Below are 23,548 nucleotides of genomic sequence, written 5' to 3' on the forward strand. Positions count from 1 at the left end.
TTTCCAAAAAGCACACACGTGGCCCCAATAATAGCATATGGGCCACGTTTACTTTCATAAAGGGCATTACAATGTTTTTAAAGGTTTTTAAAACCTTTTGAGTTAAAATCTCTTCGCCCCCTTCACACTTGGGGTTGTCCACACATGGGTTTCCTTTTTAACTCCAATCTGATGCCATTCACACTGTCCACCATGTTCCCGTGCACACCTGCATACTGTCCAGAGAAAAACACAGGGTCGTGACATACCCCCCTCTTGAAAAATAGCAAGTGTCCTCGATTGCACTCAATGGCACAGTAAGGCATCTTATGAGCAAAGACTCCCCATACGACAAAAGCAATGGCCCTCAAGTGCATCTGGGTGATGAAAAAAAAATCATCATGCACAATAAGGTCACACCGTCACGTCAAAGTGACAAACAACTCTTGCTTGTTCTTGCAGAACAAGCAGCAAAAGTTTAAAACCAAGTGGAAACATGTTAACTGTGTTAGCCAAAAACAAAACCATGCATCATTCTACATATGACACATATATGCATGATACATATATGCATTCGCAAACAATATGCTCCTCAAAATGCTCTACCTACTCTAAAGTAACAGTCTAAGGGCTGCTCGCAAGCCTTACGCCCAGGGACATCCCGCAAGACCCAAAACCCTATGAACAGCATCACACCCTGACACATCCAGTGCTTCTGCATCACAACATAGACTCCCAAACTGTCTCTCAAAAGCGAACTCGCACCACAGCACAGCATACCATACAGTCGACACACCTGTACCACCCCTCTCTACCTTCCAAGGGTACTATCCATCTCTGTCATGGATTCCCTGTCCCCTGCCCAATCACTAGCAAGGCTGTACCAAACATGTGTCCATTCCTGTACCTTCTGCCTACATGCGACCTATCTCCTGGAGAAACCCAAATACATGTTTCCTCGAGAAACCTACGACCTGTTTCCACATGAAACCCTTAGGCCTGTTTTCCTTTGAAACCTTTGTCCTGTTTCCATACAGAACCATTCATGGCACCATTCAACAACAGTGCCAACAACGGCATACATCTAGTTACGTGTTCCCTCATGAAACATCTGGAAATGTAGAGATGCCCATAACTGTAGGTCCCTCTGTTCCTTTCTAGCAGGAAGAAAACAATATGCTCCATGAGCACGCAGCCATGCGAGGTTGCATCACTCCCATGCCAAGAAACACTTTCAATTGACCTGTACTTGCAGCCGGAAACCCAAGCACATAACTGAATTTACAGCCAACTAAAAACAGCCCATAAACTGTCCTCGAACTGATCTCAAAATAGTCCCGAACCAAAGCAAAGAGAAGCTGAAAGTTCCATCAGTTGAACGCCATCGACATGATGTCTATGTTCATGAAAAACCAGCCCCTGTCCGCATTTATGTCCAGAGAAACCAGCCCCCTGGCCACCCAAGAGAAGAGCACGCAGCCATGAGCGCCTGCAATCCAGCCCTCCTGTGCACCAAGTGAGAGAGAGAGAAAAGAGCATGTGCCGCAGCTTCAACCCCCTCCTACTGTTCAGCCCTCAACTTTGGCACACGCAGAACAGCGCCCAAAAGCAGCCTGCCAGCCCCTTGTTTTCTCCCAAAAAGCAAGAGAGAGAAAGAGAGAGACCTGTCTTCAGTTTCCAAGACCTCCCCCAGACTTGCGAAGAGAGAGAGAGATCGGCTGTGCGCTTCCTGCAGCTCAACAGTCCAAGAAGGAGAAAAGCACGTATCTCTGCTGCATCTGCCCGTACAGCCCTCCCTGCAGACCTGTCCGCTTCTCACCAGAGAGAGAAAGAGAGAGAAAGAAAGAGTTGCAGCCCAGTCCCCTGGCCCGACCAGCCTGCCTGCTTTTTCCACAAGCCAAAGCTCCTTTTCATCATAAGAGAGGCGCCTCTTTTCTGCCCACCAGCCCCTCTTTTTCCAAAAAGCACACACGTGGCCCCAATAATAGCATATGGGCCACGTTTACTTTCATAAAGGGCATTACAATGTTTTTAAAGGTTTTTAAAACCTTTTGAGTTAAAATCTCTTCACCCCCTTCACACTTGGGGTTGTCCACACATGGGTTTTCTTTTTAACTCCAATCTGATGCCATTTACACTTTCCACCATGTCCCCGTGCACACCTGCATACTGTCCAGAGAAAAACACAGGGTTGTGACATACCCCCCTCTTGAAAAATAGCAAGTGTCCTCGATTGCACTCAATGGCACAGTAAGGCATCTTATGAGCAAAGACTCCCCATACGACAAAAGCAATGGCCCTCAAGTGCATCTGGGTGATGAAAAAAAAATCATCCTGCACAATAAGGTCACACCGTCACGTCAAAGTGACAAACAACTCTTGCTTGTTCCTGCAGAACAAGCAGCAAACGTTTAAAACCAAGTGGAAACATGTTAACTGTGTTAGCTGAAGGGAGATTAGAGTTAGGGTTTCATGTGGGAGACATACACAGAGAAGAAGGGAGAGACAGAGAGACATGTGGGGATAAGTGAACTCAAGGTGTGAGTGTGTGACTCCCCTATCACACATGTATATTTGCACTAGTACACATAGTGCACTTAGTACATTAAAAGTACTAAGTGTACTATGTACTATAAAACACATGGGCTTGTACACACTATAAGGGTGGGCATAATGCCTTTACACCAACAACCTCCGACTTAGGCAAAGTGCCCTTAAATGAAGGAAAAGAAAAATCAGCATGTACATGATAATATACAAGGCCATATCAAGGTTGAAACTGGCCTCATCCAATGCCCATCAAGTGTCTGCAATGAGCAAACCGCTCTGGAGGCAAACTCTTTGTCAACAGATCAGCCGGGTTGTCATCCATATGAATCTTAACAAGCTGAATTTGCTTGTTCTCTATCACCTCTCTGATGAAGTGATACTTCACATCCACATGCTTCGTCTTTGCATGAAAGACAGGGTTCTTTGCCAACTGGATGGCACTCTGACTGTCACAATGCAACAATGGAATATCCCCTGTATAACCCAAATCAACCACTAACCAAGATAGCCATAATGCCTCCTTGCAAGCCTCTGTGGCTGCAATATACTCGGCCTCTGTAGTAGATAAGGCAGTGCACTTCTGCATCCTAGATATCCATGACACAGCACCTCCTGTGAATGTAAACACATAACCGGTAGTAGACTTCCGGTTATCTGGATTACCGGCATAATCCGAATCCGTGTAACCATGCACTAATGCATCCTGTTTGCCAAAGCATATGCACATATCCTGTGTGCCCTTTAGGTATCTCATGACACCTTTCACTGCTTCCCAATGCTTCTTGCCAGGTTTGGCCATGTATCTAGAAACCACTCCCACTGCAAATGCAATGTCCAGCCTGGTAGCAACCATGGCATACATGAGACTGCCACAAGTTGAAGCATACGGAATCTTGGCCATATCAGCCCTGTCACTATCCGACTGTGGGCTGTCCATAGCACTGAGTTTCACATATGGAGGCAAAGGAGTACTAGTCTTCTTCTGCCCGTCCATATTGAACCTCTGCAAAACTTTGCCAATGTATTCCTTCTGAGACAAATACAACACATGCTGATTTTTGTCCCGAAGTATCCGCATACCCAAAATGTGATTTGCATCACCCAAATCCTTCATATCAAAGGTCTGATGCAGCCTCTTCTTCAAAGCATCCATCTCTTTACGAGATTTTCCGGCAATCAACATATCATCAACATACAAGATGAGGATCAATAGACTGCCATCCAAAGCTTCCTTGGTGTATAAGCAGTGATCTATGTCACTTCTCCTGAAATCCTGGGATTTCATGAATGTATCAAATTTATGATACCATTCCCTTGGTGCCTGTTTGAGCCCATAAAGACCCTTTTTCAGCTTGCATACAAGCTTCTCCTTTCCATTCACTGCATAACCCTCTGGCTGTTGCATATATATCTCCTCATGGAGATCACCGTGAAGAAAAGCAGTCTTCACATCCATTTGAATCAAATCCAGATCATCATGAGCAACCAAAGCTAATACAGCTCTAAGTATGGTCATTTTGACCACTGGAGAGAAGATCTCATCAAAGTCCACACCATATTCCTGCTTGAAGCCCTTAGCCACTAACCTGGCTTTGTATCTTGGCTTTGCATCTGGTGCAACTTTGAGCCTGTAAACCCACTTGCATGGCAAAACCTTCTTGTCTGTAGGCAAATGCACCAACTTCCATGTTCCATTTTTGTGCAGAGAATCCATCTCTGACTTCATGGCACGCTCCCAAAGAGCCTTGTCTGCCCTCTGTAAAGCCTCCTTATAACAAGAGGGCTCCCCACAGTCAATGAGCATCAAGCAGTCAACCCCTGGAACAAACCTGTCAGGGGCTCTGGAGGTCTTGTGGACCTCCGTACCCAATGACCATCATTTGCAGGTTGCTGTCCAGCCTGCATATCACCTATTGGTATCTCCTGTTCCATGCCATAAGGTTGAAAAATCATGCCCGGTAACTCCTCTAACTGTGGGATATCCATAGGGATATCATCTGCCATCTCTGGCTGTCCATTTGGACCATTTTCAGCACCATTTAAGGGCTGGTTTTGCTACTGTAATGGCTGATTTACAGCCCTTGGTTGTTGTCCATGATGTCCATCATCATCAAAGATGACTCTGCCAGGCTCCTGTTGCCTTGCAGGCTCCTTATACATGCATGTTTCATAAAAAATGACATCATTGCTGCGTATAATCTTTCTATTCATTGGATCCCAAAGTCTATACCCCATTTCACCTCTGTCACCATATCCTAGGAATATACATTTGTGAGACTTAGGATCAAGTTTGGTGCGTATTTCCCTGCGTATGTGCACGTACGCAACACAACCAAACACTCTCAAGTGCTTGTAGGACGGAGGCTTCCCTGTCCATACTTCCTCTGGCACTTTCCCACCAAGTCTCGTGTTAGGTGACCTGTTTATAAGATGAACGGCTGTCATAACAGCTTCAGCCCAAAAACCATGAGGTAACGCAGCATGTGACAACATAGAACGGACCTTTTCCTGAATGGTCCTGTTCATCCTCTTTGCTGTCCCGTTTTGTGGAGGATCATAAGGAGTAGAGAGCTCCCTCTTGATGCCTTTAGCATCACAAAAGTCCTGAAACTATTTGGACATATACTCTCCACCATTGTCGGAACGCAAAGCCTTCAATGTTTTACCAGTTTGATTCTCAACATGAGCAACAAACTTCTCAAACACTGAGAATGTATCACTCTTCAAACGAAGAGGATAAACCCACACCTTGCGTGTGGCATCATTAATAAAAGACACAATATTTTGCCCCTCCCAAAGAAAGCTGAGGCATCTCACATACATCTGTATGCACAAGCTCTAAGTGAGCATCTTTCTGTTCAAGAGCTTTCTTGTGGGGGCACTGGAGTTGCCTGCCATATATACAATGCTCACAAAACTGAAAACTTGAGGACTTTAGAGAAGGCAAGTAACCAAAACGAGACAATTGCTCCATTCCTTTGACACTCATGTGTCCCAACCGGCTATGCCACATAGAGATTTCCGGCAGCTCGGTTGCATTTACATTAGCATGGTGACAAACACCAGCATGCATGAAGTAAAGAGTGTCCACCTTAGAGCCTCTGGCAACAACCAGTGAGCCCTTACTAATCTTCCACTTTCCACGACCAAATGTGGTAACATAATCAGCATCATCAAGCTGTCCAGCAGAAAGCAGGTTCTTCTTGATCTCAGGCACATGCCTGACATCATGGAGCATAAGCTGTGAGCCATCTGAAAACACAAGCCTCACATCACCTCTGCCAAGAATCTTGCATGCATGGTTGTCACCCAAATAAACTACTCCTTCATTGCCAGCAGTATACCTGACAAACAAGTCTCTGCAACCTGTGACATGAAAGGAGGCACCTGAATCAATGATCCATGAGTGCATACCATGACCATCTCCTGCAAGAAGTGAATGGGCATCAAGTGAAGACGTGAATAGGACTTCATCCTCACTATCACCTGCATGTGACAAATTGACTTCTTCAATCTTGACTCCACTTTTGCCCTTTGGCTTCATCTTTGTCTTTGTCTTTTCCTTTGCCCTTTTCCTTTTGATCATTCTTCCATTTGTAGCATTGCTTTTTGATATGTCCCTTCTTGCCACAATAATGGCATTCCAAGTCCTTTTTGGAGCGGGACTTGCTCCTTCCCCGTTCTTGGCTTTTACCCCTTTGCTGGGATCTCCCACGTGCATTCATTGCGTTGGACTTTCCAACAGAGTTCTTCTTCCTGTTCATCTCCTCTTGAAGAAGAGCACCCTCCACATCTGCATATGACAGCATAGCATTTGAATTGCTAGTGGCTGTCCTGAATGTGTCCCAACTCTCTGGCAAAGTGCATAAGAGAAAGGTGGCTTTGAACTCATCGTCCATTGCCAACTTTTGATTGATTACTTGGCTGACAACACCATTAAACTCATTTAGATGGGCTGTCATAGACGCCCCTTCCTTCATTTGAAGACCTATGAGTTTCTTCAACCAATACACTTTGCTTGAGGCACTTTGCTGGGCATACAAGTCCTGCAATCTTTGCCACATTCCCCGAGCTGTCTTCTCTTCACGTATGCTGAAAAGTAAAGTGTCTGACACAGACAACATGATAGTGGATCTTGCTAGCTCATCCATATCTTCCCATTCTTCAGCAGTAAGAGAAGCGGGCATTACACCCCTTTCTTTGATGGGCTTGTGCTGCTGCTTCTGGAGCAACACATTATAGCACTGGGTTTGCCAAATGTCATAATTATGTGAGCCTTCAAGCTTCTTGATGTGAAGCAATGAAGAGCTCTCACCTGTGGTTGCCATAGCAATATGCAACCTGTCAATGCCTGACTCCCTGCAAGATGTGCAAACACTGCACCAAAAGCACACAAAGTGCTCACAATTGTTCTCCCAAAGTTTATCTCCCACTGCGGAAGCACAAATGCAACTCTACTCCCACTGAATGTGATAAAATCACCAAAATCTGGTTGCTGCAGATTTAGGACAGCACCTTAGATGTGCTCTGTTCCCCTTCCAAAGTACTGTACAACAGTACTAAGTGCTCACCAATGATGTACCAAATCTGTACCGGCAAGTACAGTAGCTGAAAATGAGCCTTTTCTTCACTCAAATCAATGTACAGCCATGCCAAAACTTGTACAAAGTTGTACCAAATCTGTACCAGCAAGTACAGGAGCAATAAATGCTCTCCTGGCTGTCCAAATGAGTGAAAATCAGACCTTGACAGTCCTCACCACTGCATACAACAGTCCTGGACAGAAATTGAGCAAAAGCCCCTTGACTGCAAGTGGATTTCTGAGGGTTCAAGGCATAAAAGTCTTCCCTGCTACTTTGCCAAGCTCAACAAGCATAAAATCTTGAAAAGCCCCTTGATTCAAGATCAATTTCTGATCATACATGGTACATTAATGCACATGAAGGCATCCAGAGTCTTCACAATGCTTCCCCCTGGCCACATATACATCCAATACATAAAAGCCCCTTGATTTACAGGCACATTGAGTGCTTGACAGGCATCAACACATTGCCCAAAGCATCAAATGCCAGTGCCTGCATGCAAATCAACCCAATCGGCACAAAAGCCCTTTGATTTGCACTCCAATTTCTTGCAATTTTGCCGCAAATGTGAGATTGCTCACATCATACAGCGTGTATGAATGCCCAATGGCACAATTACATCAAAAGCCCCAAATTTTGACATCCAATTTCCTGCAAATTGACTTTGAATGTGACCAATGTCACCCAATGTTGCCAATTTTGCTCAAAAATTGAGCAATTTGGACCTGTACCTGCTCAATTGATGATTGTACCTGCTCAATTGATGATTGGACATGCAAATTCCAAAATTGAAGCAAATACCTCAGGCAATTTCTGATTAATGTTGCAGAAAGGGAGGAGTCGTATTGCTGCAGGAAAAGGGGGGTGTTGGGGGGCGTCGTGCTGATGTTGCTGCTGCTGTGCAGAAGGTGATAGCTGAGGAGCTCTGGTCGTATGCCTGGTCGCTTCTTCTCCAGGCTCGAAACTCCAGTAGTAGAAGCTCGCGGGTGAATCTCCCGAGAAGCAGGCGTATGCATGCGATGTTGGCGTTGATGTGTAGCTCTCCTCGTGGGCGACGAGACCTCCACGGGGACACGTAAGCGTGCCCTTTGTTACGCCTTGGCCAGCGCTACACACGCCACGTGTTTATCCAGCAGCTCCAGTGAGACGATGATGTTTGAGCCGGTGCTGCTGCTGGGGCGCAATCGCTTCGCTACACGCAAGTTTGCTTGGTGATGGCACAAGCTTGGAACGATAGCGTATCAACGCCAATGCGAAGCCAACACGAAGAAGCCAAACTACTAGAAGGTTTCTAAATGCGAGGGAACCGTCTATACCGCCGGACGGAAACCACCACCAAGGGAATGGCTGATGGGCACTGCGTAGTTTGCTACTGACGTAGGGGCTGCAGGAGGCGTTAGATGGTTTGCTGGTCGGGCTTCTACAGTCAATTTCCAGCTCTGCACCCTTGAGAACAAAACCCTAAAACCAGAGCTCTGATACCAGTTGAAGGGAGATTAGAGTTAGGGTTTCATGTGGGAGACATACACAGAGAAGAAGGGAGAGAGAGAGAGACATGGGGGGATAAGTCAACTCAAGGTGTGAGTGTGTGACTCCCCTATCACACATGTATATTTGCACTAGTACACATAGTGCACTTAGTACATTAAAAGTACTAAGTGTACTATGTACTATAAAACACATGGGCTTGTACACACTATAAGGGTGGGCATAATGCTTTACCCCAACATTAGCCAAAAACAAAACCATGCATCATTCTACATATGACACACATATGCATGATACATATATGCATTCGCAAACAATATGCTCCTCAAAATGCTCTACCTACTCTAAAGTAACAGTCTAAGGGCTGCTCCCAAGCCTTACGCCCATGGACATCCCGCAAGACCCACGACTGATGGTACAACATGAGCATATGAAGGCACTCAATGCATCCAAACAATACATCCACTAAGTACTTCCCACATATGTCTCATGGCCATCCCGCAGGAGTCACACCCAATGGTGCATCCATGAACATAATAAAGCACTTGATGTATCATATCAATATACATGCAGCACACGACACAATCCAGAGTATTACCCAATGTATTCTCAATGGTACCAGGATCCAATGGCACCAGAATACAATAATACCTCAGAAAGTGTATGCATACATGCACAAATAGAGTTCAATCCATATATCCATGAACCAAACCAACTCTAGGACTGCTCGCAAGACTTATGCCCTCCATAGTTGCAGTTATAGTTCCAAGGTGTGGCCGACTGTGAACCATACCCAACTTTACCATCTCATGTGACTGGTACACAATATCATAGAAGTCCCATAAGCAGATGTATTGTCAGTCTCAGTACCTTCGGGTGAATACAAAGATGTCACCAAGCGACTCCTTAGATGACAACTGAGCCTGTCTGTAACAAGGGAGCGGAGGTGCTACCCCCCTCTTGAGCATCAGGTAATGCTCCAGACCTATGCTCGGCTGAACCTGAATGAGCCGTAACAAGAGTCGAGTCCTGTCAGAATATGCAGCGGAGATGATGACCAAATCTGGGAACACAAGAGCAAAAACGCAGGCAGAAAAAACAGCACAAAAAGAGAGAGATGTAGGCGTGTAACTCTGCTCTGATATACACAAGAAGATCCCGAATATGATACAAATAGGGCATGGGGGCTGAGGAGCTATATATACTCCCCTAGAGGGCAGTCGGCCAGCACTGGAAGAGGCCCACGACTGGACAAAAACCCACGACTGCTGAAAAACAGCAGTCGGCCAGCATCTGGTGCCCCATGTCTGCACAGAACAAGTCGGCCAGCACTCAGACAGCCCACGACTGCTACAGATGCAGTCGGCCAGCTTCAGAGTGCTCCTGGCATCACCTGGCAGCCCTCCCAAGCCTCAGAAAAAATGGGAAAAAATAGGGGAAAAATACGGAGAGTGGGGAAAAATGATAAAACACCTCATAAGGGCGGGCACACCCACAACAAAGGCCCTGGTGTATAAATCTAGACAGGAGATGACTTCTAACACCCCCTCTCAGCTCCTGGCTGTGTGACCAACCACTGGGAGCTGGGGTGCCGCCTGAGCAAATCCTGAGAGCGACTTCGTGAAGAGGTCCACCGTACTGTCCTCCGTCGAACAGAACTCCAGCAAGATGTCATCTGCAACAATCTGTTCACGAACAAAGTGCCTCTGGATGACCATGGGTTCCTCCAGTGGAAGCCCAAACCTGCAATGTAACCTCCTCCTGCTCCGTAAAACTGCTCCTGGGCCTGAAGTAGATCCCCTCGTGTCCGAATCTCCTCCCCAAACCGAGTCACTCCAACCGCGGAGTCGAACTCCATCCAACAATCCCCCTCCTGTGTACAAGAGTCCATGATCCTTCGCATGTCGCAGAAACCAACGCAATCCTGCCTCACAAAGAGACATCTGCAACCAAGAGCTCAACTGCCTCATCAGAGAGCTCCCGTCCAATCCGGTGTCCATCAACCAGATCAATGAACTGTACAGCTTCTGAGTCACAGAGACATCACACTGCTCACAAGGATCAACACCTGTTACGGTGCACAAGCAAGTCCTGGAAACCTGATGAAACCTGTCAACAACCCCCTCTGAATCCGGAACCACAAAGCCTGGAGAAACCACCTCCTTCTGCAAGTAAGCACCTGTCACCTGCCTGGCTTTCCGAAAGGTCCCCGTGGAAAGAACATCCTCAACTACTGGAAGTTCTATGTCCCGAACACGACGAGACATCAGAGCATAAGTGACCTGTTCAGCTTCCTCTGACTCACGAACACAAGAACTACCAACCTCAGTACTGGAAAGTTCCTGCCAACTGCTGCCATCTACTGGTAAGCTATCCACCACCTGGTCTCGGAAAACTCGTACCTGCAGCGTATCCACACTTGAGTAGCCATTACCAGACTGCCACTCATCACAATCCTGAGGACCTGGGAGAGAGAGTGCTGAAAGCCTGTAAACTCCATTCTCCACTCCGCCTTCCCAAACCACTTGGCCTGTTGCTTTGTCCCGGAGAGCAACAAAATGCTCATCAAACTCCACCCGTACGCCAGTCTTGCAAACCTGATGCACTGACAATAGATGAAAACCAAGTGCCGGAACATACAACACCTGGGAGGAATGCTTCCCCCCTCTGCCATCGGGAACTATCTCCATCCTGCCCTCACTGTGAACTGGGATAGTGGACGTATCCCCAGTAAGAATATGACCAGAAAGCCTGCAGAGATCCTGTAAACCGGAACGGGAAGGAGTCATGTGCCTGGAAGCACCACTATCGAGAATCCACTCCCGAGTATCCGTTGTGGAGAGTCCTCCAATCTCCTCCCCGCCTGAAGAAAATGAAGCATCGGTGTCCATCACCTCCAGGTGCACAAAAGCCGGAGTCTTCATGATTGCTGAGGAGTCTTCACTCTTCTCGGTCTTCCGCTTGGGACACTGCCTCCAGTAGTGGCCTTTCTCGCCACAATCATTACAGGTCCTCTCTGCCTTTAGCTTCTCGCGGTCAGCGTCGGACATCTTCTCAGAAGACTTCTCCGATGAAGCCTTCCCCTTGCCCGAGTTACGGCCTTTCGACCGTTGGCCAGTAAAGGCCTCCGAACCTCCACCCTGAGGAGGGTTCGTGAATCGTTCCTCCTGGTCCAGGACCATGGGCACAAGCTCCTCCCACGTGATGGTGCTGAGCCTGCCACTGGTAATCAACGACGAGTAAAATGCTGAGTACGAAGAGGGCAAATGTGACAGCAACGTGATGGCCATGTCCTCTGACGATATCTCCTTCCCAGCTTGAAGAACTTCCTGCTGAAGAGCCTGCAGCTTGTTAATATGCTCCCGCATCGTCGACGACTTTGCAGGGCTCATAACCCGCATCTGTACTTCCAAAGAAATCCTCTTCATGGGTGATACCCTGTTGTACAGAGAAGCCAAATGCTGCCATATACCTCTGGCCAGCGTCATGTGCTTTACATGATTGATTACCTGTGGTGTGCAGTTGAGGAAAATAAACGAACGGACCCTGGCGTTGACGCGATCCCACATCTGCGTCTGGGCCTCCCGGTCCTTTCGGGTTGACGGTAACTCCCCTTCCTCTACTTCCGGCCGTGGAACACCAACAACGACGAAATCGGCGAGATCGTAGGACTCCAGAACGGATTCCATCATCACCTTCCATATGCCGTAGTTGTTCCCGTCCAACTGACGGTCCACCGGGAACGTGGGGAGTGTTGGGATCTTCACATGTCTCTCGGCCATCTCAAACAGATCTGCCATAGCGGGGATGTACTCTGAAAGGGTGGGTGGGTGGGAACAAAGAAGAACTGATACCTGCAAGTGGCTGTCCAGCAAATCAGCCCGCCTTCCTCTTGCTTCTCCTCTTCCCGATCCGCCCAAAACAGTCCACCAATCAGCCACAAAACAGCCCCCTCTTGCTCAAATCCCAAGACCTATCTAGAGCCTAGGGCTCTGATACCATGTCAGAATATGCAGCGGAGATGATGACCAAATCTGGGAACACAAGAGCAAAAACGCAGGCAGAAAAAACAGCACAAAAAGAGAGAGATGTAGGCGTGTAACTCTGCTCTGATATACACAAGAAGATCCCGAATATGATACAAATAGGGCATGGGGGCTGAGGAGCTATATATACTCCCCTAGAGGGCAGTCGGCCAGCACTGGAAGAGGCCCACGACTGGACAAAAACCCACGACTGCTGAAAAACAGCAGTCGGCCAGCATCTGGTGCCCCATGTCTGCACAGAACAAGTCGGCCAGCACTCAGACAGCCCACGACTGCTACAGATGCAGTCGGCCAGCTTCAGAGTGCTCCTGGCATCACCTGGCAGCCCTCCCAAGCCTCAGAAAAAATGGGAAAAAATAGGGGAAAAATACGGAGAGTGGGGAAAAATGATAAAACACCTCATAAGGGCGGGCACACCCACAACAAAGGCCCTGGTGTATAAATCTAGACAGGAGATGACTTCTAACAAGTCCAACTCAAAGGCATCAAGATAAAGCTGCAAATCCTGAGGTGAATCTGCTAAGTCACCCTCCTCCATCCACTTCGCATCCATCAGTGAATAGTTCTTGAACTTAACAAGATAGCGACGGGAAACTTTACCTTGTACCTTTCTTTCCTTATGTGCCAGTATTTGCTCGGGAATAAGAACCTCGTCAAGTTCCTCCGCTTCCGTCTGAGCCTCATATGATATATCCTCAGGCACCCAAAACCTGCTTGCGCTCCACCCAAGTGGTAAGCACAAGTCCCCGATGAAGCATAGTAGATCACCACTGCTAAACATAGAAAGAAACTGTCTTCCGAACCCATGAAGCCTCTATGAAGATACGACCGGTGACAAACTGTCGAAAGCCATAGCCTTCAACCCATGTTTTGCACCATAACACTTCAACTGCTTCTTGTTCGTGGCCGACTACTTCTTGTCCTTGGTGTCTTTTCTCTTGAGCTTCATCTTCAGCTCTTGCTCTTCACCTCATATAGGCAAAGACACACAATCCTGCACTGCCTCTTGCACTTCCCTTTCACTTTCCACATGTTAAAGCTTTTGATGTGAGTCTCATGAGACAACCACGAGCTCGCCCCCTTAGGAAAGTTGGCGATTGTCCCGACCAAAGCAACCACGGACTCGCCTCCTTGAGAAAGTCGACGATGTCCCGACAACGGAACCTTGTAAACCGGCCTCGGTCTTCAGACAAAACCAAAGGGCGGTGCAAAAACAAACTTGCACACAAAACACTTCAACACCATGGAGGACCTAGAAAAGGAAAACAAACAAGGGGAGCTAGAGTGCTCCTGCAAACAGTACACGGACACCGATTGGCCCCAAATCACAGTAGCGCCCCTTGCGGTATTTCTTTAATTGAATATAAGAGCTTTGATTACAATAAGGCTGGAAACTCAGCCATCGCAATAGAACTCCTGAAGCCTGCAAAGACCCTGCATCATGGCTTCATATCCACTCGGCATCCACAAAGAAATCCAGCCATTGTTCGCATCAAAAGAACTCTTTCACATTGAGTCCTTGCATACAGAAGCTTTCTCCCATGATCAGGGCTGCCACAACCATCCATAGCCTCTCACCCTATGAATAGCATCACACCCTGACACATCCAGTGCTTCTGCATCACAACACAGACTCCCAAACTGTCGCTCAAAAGAGAACTCGCACCACAGCACAGCATACCATACAGTCGACACACCTGTACCAACCCTCTCTACCTTCCAAGGGTACTATCCATTTGTGTCATGGATTCCCTGTCCCCTGCCTAATCAGTAGCAAGGCTGTACCAAACATGTGTCCATTCCTGTACCTTCTGCCTGCATGTGACCTATCTCCTGGAGAAACCCAAATACATGTTTCCTCGAGAAACCTACGACCTGTTTCCACATGAAACCCTTAGGCCTGTTTCCCTTTGAAACTTTTGTCCTCTTTCCATACAGAACCATTCATGGCACTATTCAATAACAGTGCCAACAACGGCATACAGCTAGTTACCTGTTCCCTCATGAAACATCTGGAAACATAGAGATGCCCATAACTATAGGTCCCTCTGTTCCTTTCTAGCATGAAGAAAACAATATGCTCCATGAGCACGCAGCCATGCGAGCTTGCATCACTCCCATGCCAAGAAACACTTTCAATTGACCTGTACTTGCAGCCAGAAACCCAAGCACATAGCTGAATTTACAGCCAACCAAAAACAACCCATAAATTGTCCTCGAACTGATCTCAAAACAGTCCCGAACCAAAGCAAAGAGAAGCTGAAAGTTCCATCAGTTGAACGCCATCGACATGATGTCTATGTTCATGAAAAACCAGCCCCTGTCCACCTTTATGTCCAGAGAAACCAGCCCCCTGGCCACCCAGGAGAAGAGCATGCAGCCATGAGCGCATGCAGTCCAGCCCTCCTGTGCACCAAGTGAGAGAGAGAGAAAAGAGCATGTGCCGCAGCTTCAGCCCTCAACTTTGGCACACGCAGAAAAGCGCCCAAAAGCAGCCTGCCAGCCCCCTGTTTTCTCCCAAAAAGCAAGAGAGAGAAAGAGAGAGACCTGTCTTCAGTTTCCAGGACCTCCCCCAGACTTGCAAAGAGAGAGAGAGATCGGCTGTGCGCTTCCTGCAGCTCAACAGTCCTCCAAGGAGAAAAGCACGTATCTCTGCTGCATCTGCCCGTACAGCCCTCCCTGCAGACCTGTCCGCTTCTCACCAGAGAGAGAGAAAGAGAGAGAAAGAAAGAGCTGCAGCCCAGTCCCCTGGCCCGACCAGCCTGCCTGCTTTTTCCACAAGCCAAAGCTCCTTTTCATCATAAGAGAGGCGCCTCTTTTCTGCCCGCCAGCCCCTCTTTTTCCAAAAAGCACACACGTGGCCCCAATAATAGCATATGGGCCACGTTTACTTTCATAAAGGGCATTACAATGTTTGTAAAGGTTTTTAAAACCTTTTGAGTTAAAATCTCTTCGCCCCCTTCACACTTGGGGTTGTCCACACATGGGTTTCCTTTTTAACTCCAATTTGATGCCATTCACACTGTCCACCATGTCCCCGTGCACACCTGCATACTGTCCAGAGAAAAACACAGGGTCGTGACATCCCGACATACCGTAAGCACAGCCTAGTAAAAGACCACCTTGGCATTCTTACAAACATATACATACATGCATGCTTATATACATACATATGTACTTGCATATGGATACATACATACATAACATATGTTTATATGTGCATATGCAACATGTATGGATGGATACATGCTAGCGCAAATGGGGCTGTCACCACAAGTAAGAATTGCCGAAAGACCCCTATGCTCTCTTTCATGGGTGAGGACAACTGTTGGGAGCTGCACTTAAGCTTGCCTCAAAGCTACTAATTTGTTGCTTGAATGGAGCCCCGCTTTGTAGAGGCTATTGCTCTCCCTCTCTTCTAGCTGCCTGCTTAGGTGAATGAGCATCTACAACGTTGCTTCTGTCTTTCTCTTCTTTGCACAAATCTGTTTACTAACAGATTAGCCTCTGCTTTGTAGAGGTTATTGCTCTCCATCTCTTCTAGCTGCCTGCTCTAGGTGAATGAGCATCTACAACATTGCTTCTGTCTCTCTCTTCTTTGCACAAATCTGTTTACTTGCTTAGAGGAAAACACGTAGATGGGTTGCCGCTGTTAGGATTCTCCTAGTATTGATTGTTGGTAGTGCACAAAGCATGTGAAGGAAGACTCCTGCTAAGTGCTGGTAGATGCACTCATTTCTATTAGGGTTTCTAAAACCTTATCAATCTTTAGTATTAATTGTGGTGGCAGCTAGCAATACTAAAGATTGATAAGGCTTTAGAAACCCTAATAGAAATGTGTGCGTCTACCAGCAGTCAGCAGGAGTTTTCCTTCACATGCTCTGTGCAGTACCAACAATGAACAATCAATACTAGGCAGCTAATCTATTAGCAAACAGATAGGTGCAAAGAAGAGAAAGACAGAAGCAACGTTGTAGATGCTCATTCACCTATAGCAGGCAGCTAGAAGAGAGGGAAAGCAATAGCCTCTACAAAGCCGGGCTCCATTCAAGCAACAAATTAGTAGAGCTTTGAGGCAAGCTTAAGTGCAGCTCCCAACAGTTGTCCTCACCCGTAAACGGAGAGCGCCTTTCAGCAATTCTTACTTATGGTGGCAGCCCCATCTTCAGATCTTTCGTGATAAACTAATCTTAAACCGCTTCCACTAATCACCCATGTTACACGGGTACCGGGAAGCCGCAAGCTAGTGGGGGTGACACTTAGGCGGGTATTGTCCTCTTCAAAAACAGTTTGAAGTCTGTGTCTTCTAACCTTACCTCATTAGAAGGAGGCTGATTTGGTACTAAAATCTTTTTTTTTTCACTGTGGGGCAGATATCAAACCCTTTGTAACCTTATATCATTGGGATCTACCCCAAGTACTGGAGGATGAAATAGGAGGTTGGCTAAGTCCTGACATACCGTAAGCACAGCCTAGTAAAAGACCACCTTGGCATTCTTACAAACATACACATACATGCATGCTTATATATATGCATATGTACTTGCATATGTATATAAATACATACATAACATATGTTTATATGTGCATATGCATGTATGGATGGATGTCTATGTATGACATGAATGTATGTGTGTATGTATGCATACATGCTAAAGTGAGATATTATTTCTGATGCTGCAGGAAGTATTTTGCAAGATATGCAGAGGTATGTTTCAAGGCTTTTGGAGATCGTGTGAAACATTGGATTACTCTGAATGAGCCTCTTCGGTATGCATTATTGGGATATTCTGTTGGAGTACATGCACCCGGGAGATCCTCAAACAGAAGATTGTGCACTTATGGAGATTCGTCTGTGGAGACTTATATCGTTGGACATCATGCATTGCTGGCTCATGCTACTGCTGTAGAAATTTACAAAATAAAATTCAAGGTAATTATTCTGCTAGGGCATAAAAAAAGAAAACTGCATATGCACTGGGCCCCCCACGGGAATGAGTTCTGAAGAATCACTGCCAGTGGCACCCTAGAAGGGTTGGGGTGAGATCATGCTTAAGTTAATAGAGTGAGGCAGTTTCCCAAGTAGAGTGGCTACTCATACTCTGGTTGGCCATGCCAATCAAAAATTCTCCCAAGATTTCTCTACCCTTGAGGAGCAATACCCCTATGAGTGGCCTTCATTTGAAAGGTAAAGTCCTTCCCTGAATCTCCCTAAACACAGCCGGAAACCAAGGTTTTTCCTTAACCAAATCATGAGGTAACAGGCTAGCTCACCTCCCAACCACAACCAGCATCCACCGTGATACCAACTGTAAAGTCTTTGAATCTCCCTAAACACAGCTGAAGCAAGGTTAGTCCTTAACCAAATCATGAGGTAACAAGGTAACTCACCTCCCAACCGCGATCGGCTTCTACCGATCTCCCCCGAGCCAAGGCTAGGGCATCTTGCACAATCCCATAGGTTCGTGTCTAACTCCGGCATCCCATACCATTGAAGCTTGCGACTCATCAACCTACATACTCGCCACTATATGCTTGAGAGCTTGGGTTATTACGAGACACAGTTGTGCGGATGCACCACTATGGCAGTCTAGCTTGGACCAGGAAAGCAGACATGCTCATGCCTCGCGCATGATAACTAAGCCATAAATAGCTAACTTGCTATATAAGGCCATGAAGCTTGTTTTATCAATCCAGGAACTCTAGCCAAGAGTATCAGCCTGCTAATCCCTAATCCTGGGGTCCCCTAACCCCATTGGATTAGTTCCCTAATCTGTAGATTAGTGTCCAGGTCCATAACAGAAAGCTACAAGCAACCATGTTTTTTTTCGGGGAACATAAGATAATTATATTTATAGATTAAAAGCAGCCATTTACAAAAGACTTCTTTTCGCATCTGTTCCACCTAACCTATCTCTAATCTCCATTAAGCAAGTTGCAAATTTGGTCCCATTTCTCATCCTCCCAAACAAAAGAAGAGTGTTCCCAAGAAACATGGTAGCCCAGCTGCATACATGCCACAAGCAGAGACTTAGTAGAACAGCCCACAGTTGTTTGCGCCACTGCACCACAGGTACGTAAAATCCGGTACAAAACGCGACGAGCGTACGGTATGAGATCCAAGACGTTTTTTTTTCCATGATAGTTTCGTCGTTGCGGTACGATCCGTTTCGTACCGGATCATTTCGTTTCGTACCTGGCCAGTACAATACAATCAAAAAGACAGTTGTTCGGACGTTTCTTTTCCCGTTTTTTCTCACCATTTTTGGCATTGCCGACCGTTTTGGCCGCCTCCTCTCTCTCTCTCCCTTCCTAGCCTCTCTCCTTTAGTCAGCCCGCCTTTCTCTGTTGCCTGGTGCATCCCGCCTACCCTACACCCGGTACGATAAAAAAGACAGTTTTTTGGACTTTTTTTGCCATTTTTGGCATTGCCGGCCGTTTTGGCCTTCTCATCTGTCTCTCCCTTCCTAGCCTCTCTCCTTCAGCCCGCCATTCTTTGTTGCCTGGTGCATCCCGCCTGCCTTGCACCCGGTATGATAAAAGAGGCATTTTTTTGCCGTTTTTTCTCACCAATTTTGGCATTGCCGACCATTTTGGCCTCCTCTCTCTCTCCCTTCCTAGCCTCTCTCCTTCAGCCCACCATTCTCTACTGCCTGGTGCATCCCCCCCTGCCCTGTACCCGGTATGATAAAAAAAGGCAGTTTTTACGGACGTTTTTTTAAAACCATTTTTTCTCACCATTTTTTGGCATTGCCGACTGTTTTGGCCTCCTCCTCTATCTCTCCCTTACTAGCCTCTCTCCTTCAGCCCTCCATTCTCTGTTGCTTGGTGCATCCCGCCTGCCCTGGACCCGGTACGATTAAAAAGATAATTTTTCAAATGTTTTTTTTGTCGTTTTTTCTCACCATTTTTGGCATTGCTAACCATTTTGGCCGCCTCCTCTATCTCTCCCTTCCTAGCCTCTCTCCTTCAGCCCGCCATTCTTTGTTGCCTAGTGCATCCCGCTTACCTTGTACCCGGTACAATAAAAAAGACAGTTTTTCGGACGTTTTTTCTCACCATTTTTGGCGTTACAGACCATTTTGGCCTCTTCCTTTGTCTCTCCCTTCCTAGCCTCTCTCCGTCAGCTCGCCATTCTCTGTTGCCCGGTGCATCCCACCTGCTGTGTACCCAATATGATCAAAAAGATAGTTTTTCGGACTTTTTTTTTTGTCGTTTTTTTCTGACCATTTTTGGCATTGCCCACCGTTTTGGCCGCCTCCTCTATCTCTCCCTTCCTAGCCTCTCCTTCAGCCCACCATTCTCTGGTGTGTGGTGCATCCTGCTTGCACTGTACTCGGCACGATAAAAAGATAGTTTTTCCGACGTTGTTTTGCCTTTTTTTCTCACCATTTTTGGCATTGCCGACCGTTTTGGCATCCTCCTCTATTTCTCCCTTCCTAGCCTCTTTCCTTCAGCCCACCATTCTCTGTTGGCTGGTGCATCCCGCTTGCCCTGTGCCCGGTATGATAAAAAAGACAGTTTTTTCGGACGTTTTTTGCCATTTTTTCTCACCATTTTTGGCAACATTGCCGACCATTTTGGCCTCCTCTCTTCTTTCCTAGCCTCTCTCCTTCAGCCTGCCATTCTCCGTTGCCTGGTGCATAACGCCTACTCTGTACCCGTTACGATAAAAAAGGTAGTTTTTCGGATGTTTTTTGCCATTTTTTCTCACCATTTTTGGCATTGTTGACCATTTTGGCCTCCTGCTTGTTAGAAGTCATCTCCTGTCTTTATCAAACACCAGGGCCTCTGTTTGTAGGTGTTTTCTCATTTTTCCTCACTCCCCGTATTTTTTTCCCATTTTTCCCAGTTTTCCATGGCTTGGGTGGCTACCCTGTGATGGCAGGCCGTAGCATGTCCCAGTAGTAGCTAGTAGCTGGCCGACTGCATGGGTTCATCACCATGAGCTGGCCGACTGTTCATTCAGGTCCACAACCTTTCACTGCTGCTGGTCGACTTGATACAGCTGGCCGACTGGTGCAGTTTGCTGGTCGTGGGTGGAGAGTACAGTCCCTGTCGGCTACCCCTTCTACTTGCCGACTGCTCTCTTGGGGCCATATAAAACGGCCCCATAGCCCCTTGCCATATTCATCTTGTTTACACTTCGGGATCTTGTGTATATAGAGAAGAGTTACACGCATATCTCTCTCCTTCTCTTGTGCTGTCTATTTTCTGCAATCTACTTGCTCTTGTGGTCTCAGATTTGGTTATCATCTCCGCTGCGTATTTTGACACTCCTCTATCTCTCCCTTCCTAGCCTCTCCTTGAGCCCATCATTCTTTGTTGCGTGGTGCACCCACACACCCATCCTTTGCTCAGGCCCCCAAGGCAGCAAGGTAGCCCGCTTGGGCCCCATCTCTCTCTTTCCTCTCTCTCTCTCAAGCTCTCTAGGGCCTACTACCTAGGCTCTCCCTCCCTCCCTCTCTCTCTCTCTCTCTCTCTCTCTCTCTCTCTCTCACTTGCTCGCTCTCTTTATGAGGTCCGAACTCCACAGGAAAGGAAAAGCATGAGGCTTTTGCTTTACATACCACCACGGGCGAGAAACCTTCTGGTAATTCCGGGTCATGAAAATGGATGAGAGCAATGTGCGTAGTGAGGGCAGCTTTGGGTTGGCCACTAATGATGGGAGTGTCTCTAGCGAGGGCATTCCTTCCCCTAGTGATTCCTCTGAGGAGGAGTCAAGACTAGAGTTTAGTCTAGACATTAGCTTTGTGACTAGTCACTACACACTTTTTTGTATTTACTATTGCAGGCCGCGGGCCATGGCTCTTATTTACGGCATGCCGCATGCATATGTTCACCATTCATGTCTCTTTGTACTAATGTTTTAACTTGTTTCTAGAATCTACTTTATGACAACTTCTCTAGACTTTGCATCTCTAAATGTGTACAAATATCTATTTTCAAGTGTTTTTTAAAGTGGACATACCTCAATTGAACTTATTTTTCAAAATTTAAAAGTCCCGTACCGGTACCGTTTTTTCGTACCTTCGTTTCACACATGACAACTATGGTACAGCCTTTGGGGGTCTGCTCCTCCATAAAATCTTCTTTAGTCCGTATCTTCACATCAGGTCTCATGCCCATAGGATTCTCAATGAAGGCTACAAATGTATAAACTGGCTGCTTCTCCTTCAAATACCATCTCATGGTTTTAGGTCCAAACTTTAGGCATCTTGCCTTCAAGTCCTTGCCGGTGTAACCCTGCTATATGTCAAGATTTGTTAGGTCACCCTAGTATGTACTAATATCTCAACAGCCTGAAAGCAACTTAGTCTACCCCATCATTCAGCGAGTGGAGTATTCAGGCCTTCTAGGCCAATGCTTCATTTGTAAGCAAATGTGACATCTAGCAAGAGTTTGCTCTCGGTGTCAGTACAGGAGACCGCCTCTTGTGCCCCCCCCCCTGCCCCGGCGCCTGTTTTCCGTTTAGATCCTCACCAGGGGGTAGAGAGAGAGAGAGAGGCAAATTCTCAAGCAGTGGAGCACTAGGTCCCGATCACGGATGACCTAGTTGCCCTGCGGAAGAGGCTAGCCCGCGCCCAAGCCACCAGCCGACTACTAGAGTTGAGCGCCACCGCCGTGCACGCCAGGCTGGGAGAGTACAGGAGGATTCAGTTCTGTCAGAGAACCGATTCAGTTCTGTCATAGAACCATTTTGAGCATTTATCACAGCACCCATCCGTTGGCAACGGGCTCCCTCTAGTCACGGAGCTGGTCCCTTCGGCCCCTCCGGTTTGGTGGCCGATTCCCCATCGCGATTCCTCAGTGCCCAGTGCGGCTAGTAGACCCCAGTGAGCCCCCGGCGAGCCACTACCAGCAACCTTTCTCTCCAGTGGATCACTCCTAGCCGCCCCCTCTCCTCCCTCTCCTTCCTCGCCCCCTCCCCCTCCTCCTCCATCCTCGCCTCCGACTCTTCCTATAGCCATTCCTTTTGCCCCGTCCTCCTCATCGGAGCCCGCCGTCCCCCCTCCCTCCACCTCTCCAGAGCACTCCCGCCAACCCCGTGCAACCCCCGACCCAGAGCAAAGATAGCAAGCGAGTTTCGTTCGTTGCTTGATTCACCGTTTTTCCAAGCCAGTAGAGATGACCATTGCCGCTTTCCCGGTGAGGGCTCTCCTGCTATAGTCCCTAGGTGCCCCCCCCCCCCCCCCCCCCCCCCCCCCCCCCCCAGGATCTTGGGGTAGCTTGTGGATTATAGTTTCTTTGAAAGTCTTCTGGTGAAAGGGACACATGTTTGAGGAGACAGTAGCGCCCCTATTCAAATATGTGGTTTTTCACCACTCTAGCCCCTCTACGCTAGAGAATGGCGCAATGAACTTCTCTTTCCCTTGAGTGTAGCTCCGAGGACGGAGTGGGACTCGGAGTCAATGGCTGCTGCCATCCAGGGACAGGTAGTTGAGCTCTCCCACCATCTTCACAACCTTCGCATCACCGATGTACTCACCTATCTATGGCCAGTGGCTAGGATAGAGCGTAAAGGCTCAGGCCACAGAGACCAGGACGAGCAGATGGTGACCTCCAGCTTGGAGGTGGTGCTTTTTGTGTTCATGCATATTTCAGTCGCAGTGCCTCTCCGCCCTTCTTACAGGTACCTCCATTGTGATCGATGGAGTTTGGAGTATGAATGCTCTTGTCACATGGAGGACAAGATCCACGCCCACTTGGAGCGCCTTCGTCCTCCCAGGACGGATTGGGATTATTCCCCATCTAAACCGTCGCCCAAGACTCTTTGAGTGGAGGGCAGTTCCGCCTCCCACAAAGATTGATATGTGGATAGTGTTAGCATATTCAACCCCATATTTTGCCCATGTATTGTGCCCATATTTGATCCCTTTTATGGTCCTTGGTTATGTGCTG

General features: G+C 47.4%; 1 protein-coding gene across 4 annotated transcripts in view; it reads left to right on the top strand.

Moving 5' to 3' along the window:
• LOC147635286 (beta-glucosidase 42-like) overlaps window positions 1-23,548 on the top strand; it is a 57,377-nt gene that overhangs the window by 26,448 nt on the left and 7,381 nt on the right. For all 4 annotated transcript variants that reach the window (XR_015266622.1, XM_086802530.1, XM_086802527.1 and 1 more), the window contains 2 exons: window positions 17,020-17,107; window positions 17,330-17,579. Coding sequence is in view for 3 of the 4 variants with exons in the window: in XM_086802530.1 (XP_086658656.1) it covers window positions 17,020-17,107; window positions 17,330-17,579 (338 nt within the window). In the remaining variant the exon portion in view is untranslated. The remainder of the gene's footprint in view (window positions 1-17,019; window positions 17,108-17,329; window positions 17,580-23,548) is intronic.

Source organism: Cibotium barometz, chromosome 9 (assembly GCF_041138505.1).
Source record: "Cibotium barometz isolate CiBa-2024 chromosome 9, ASM4113850v1, whole genome shotgun sequence".
Taxonomy (NCBI): domain Eukaryota; kingdom Viridiplantae; phylum Streptophyta; class Polypodiopsida; order Cyatheales; family Cibotiaceae; genus Cibotium; species Cibotium barometz.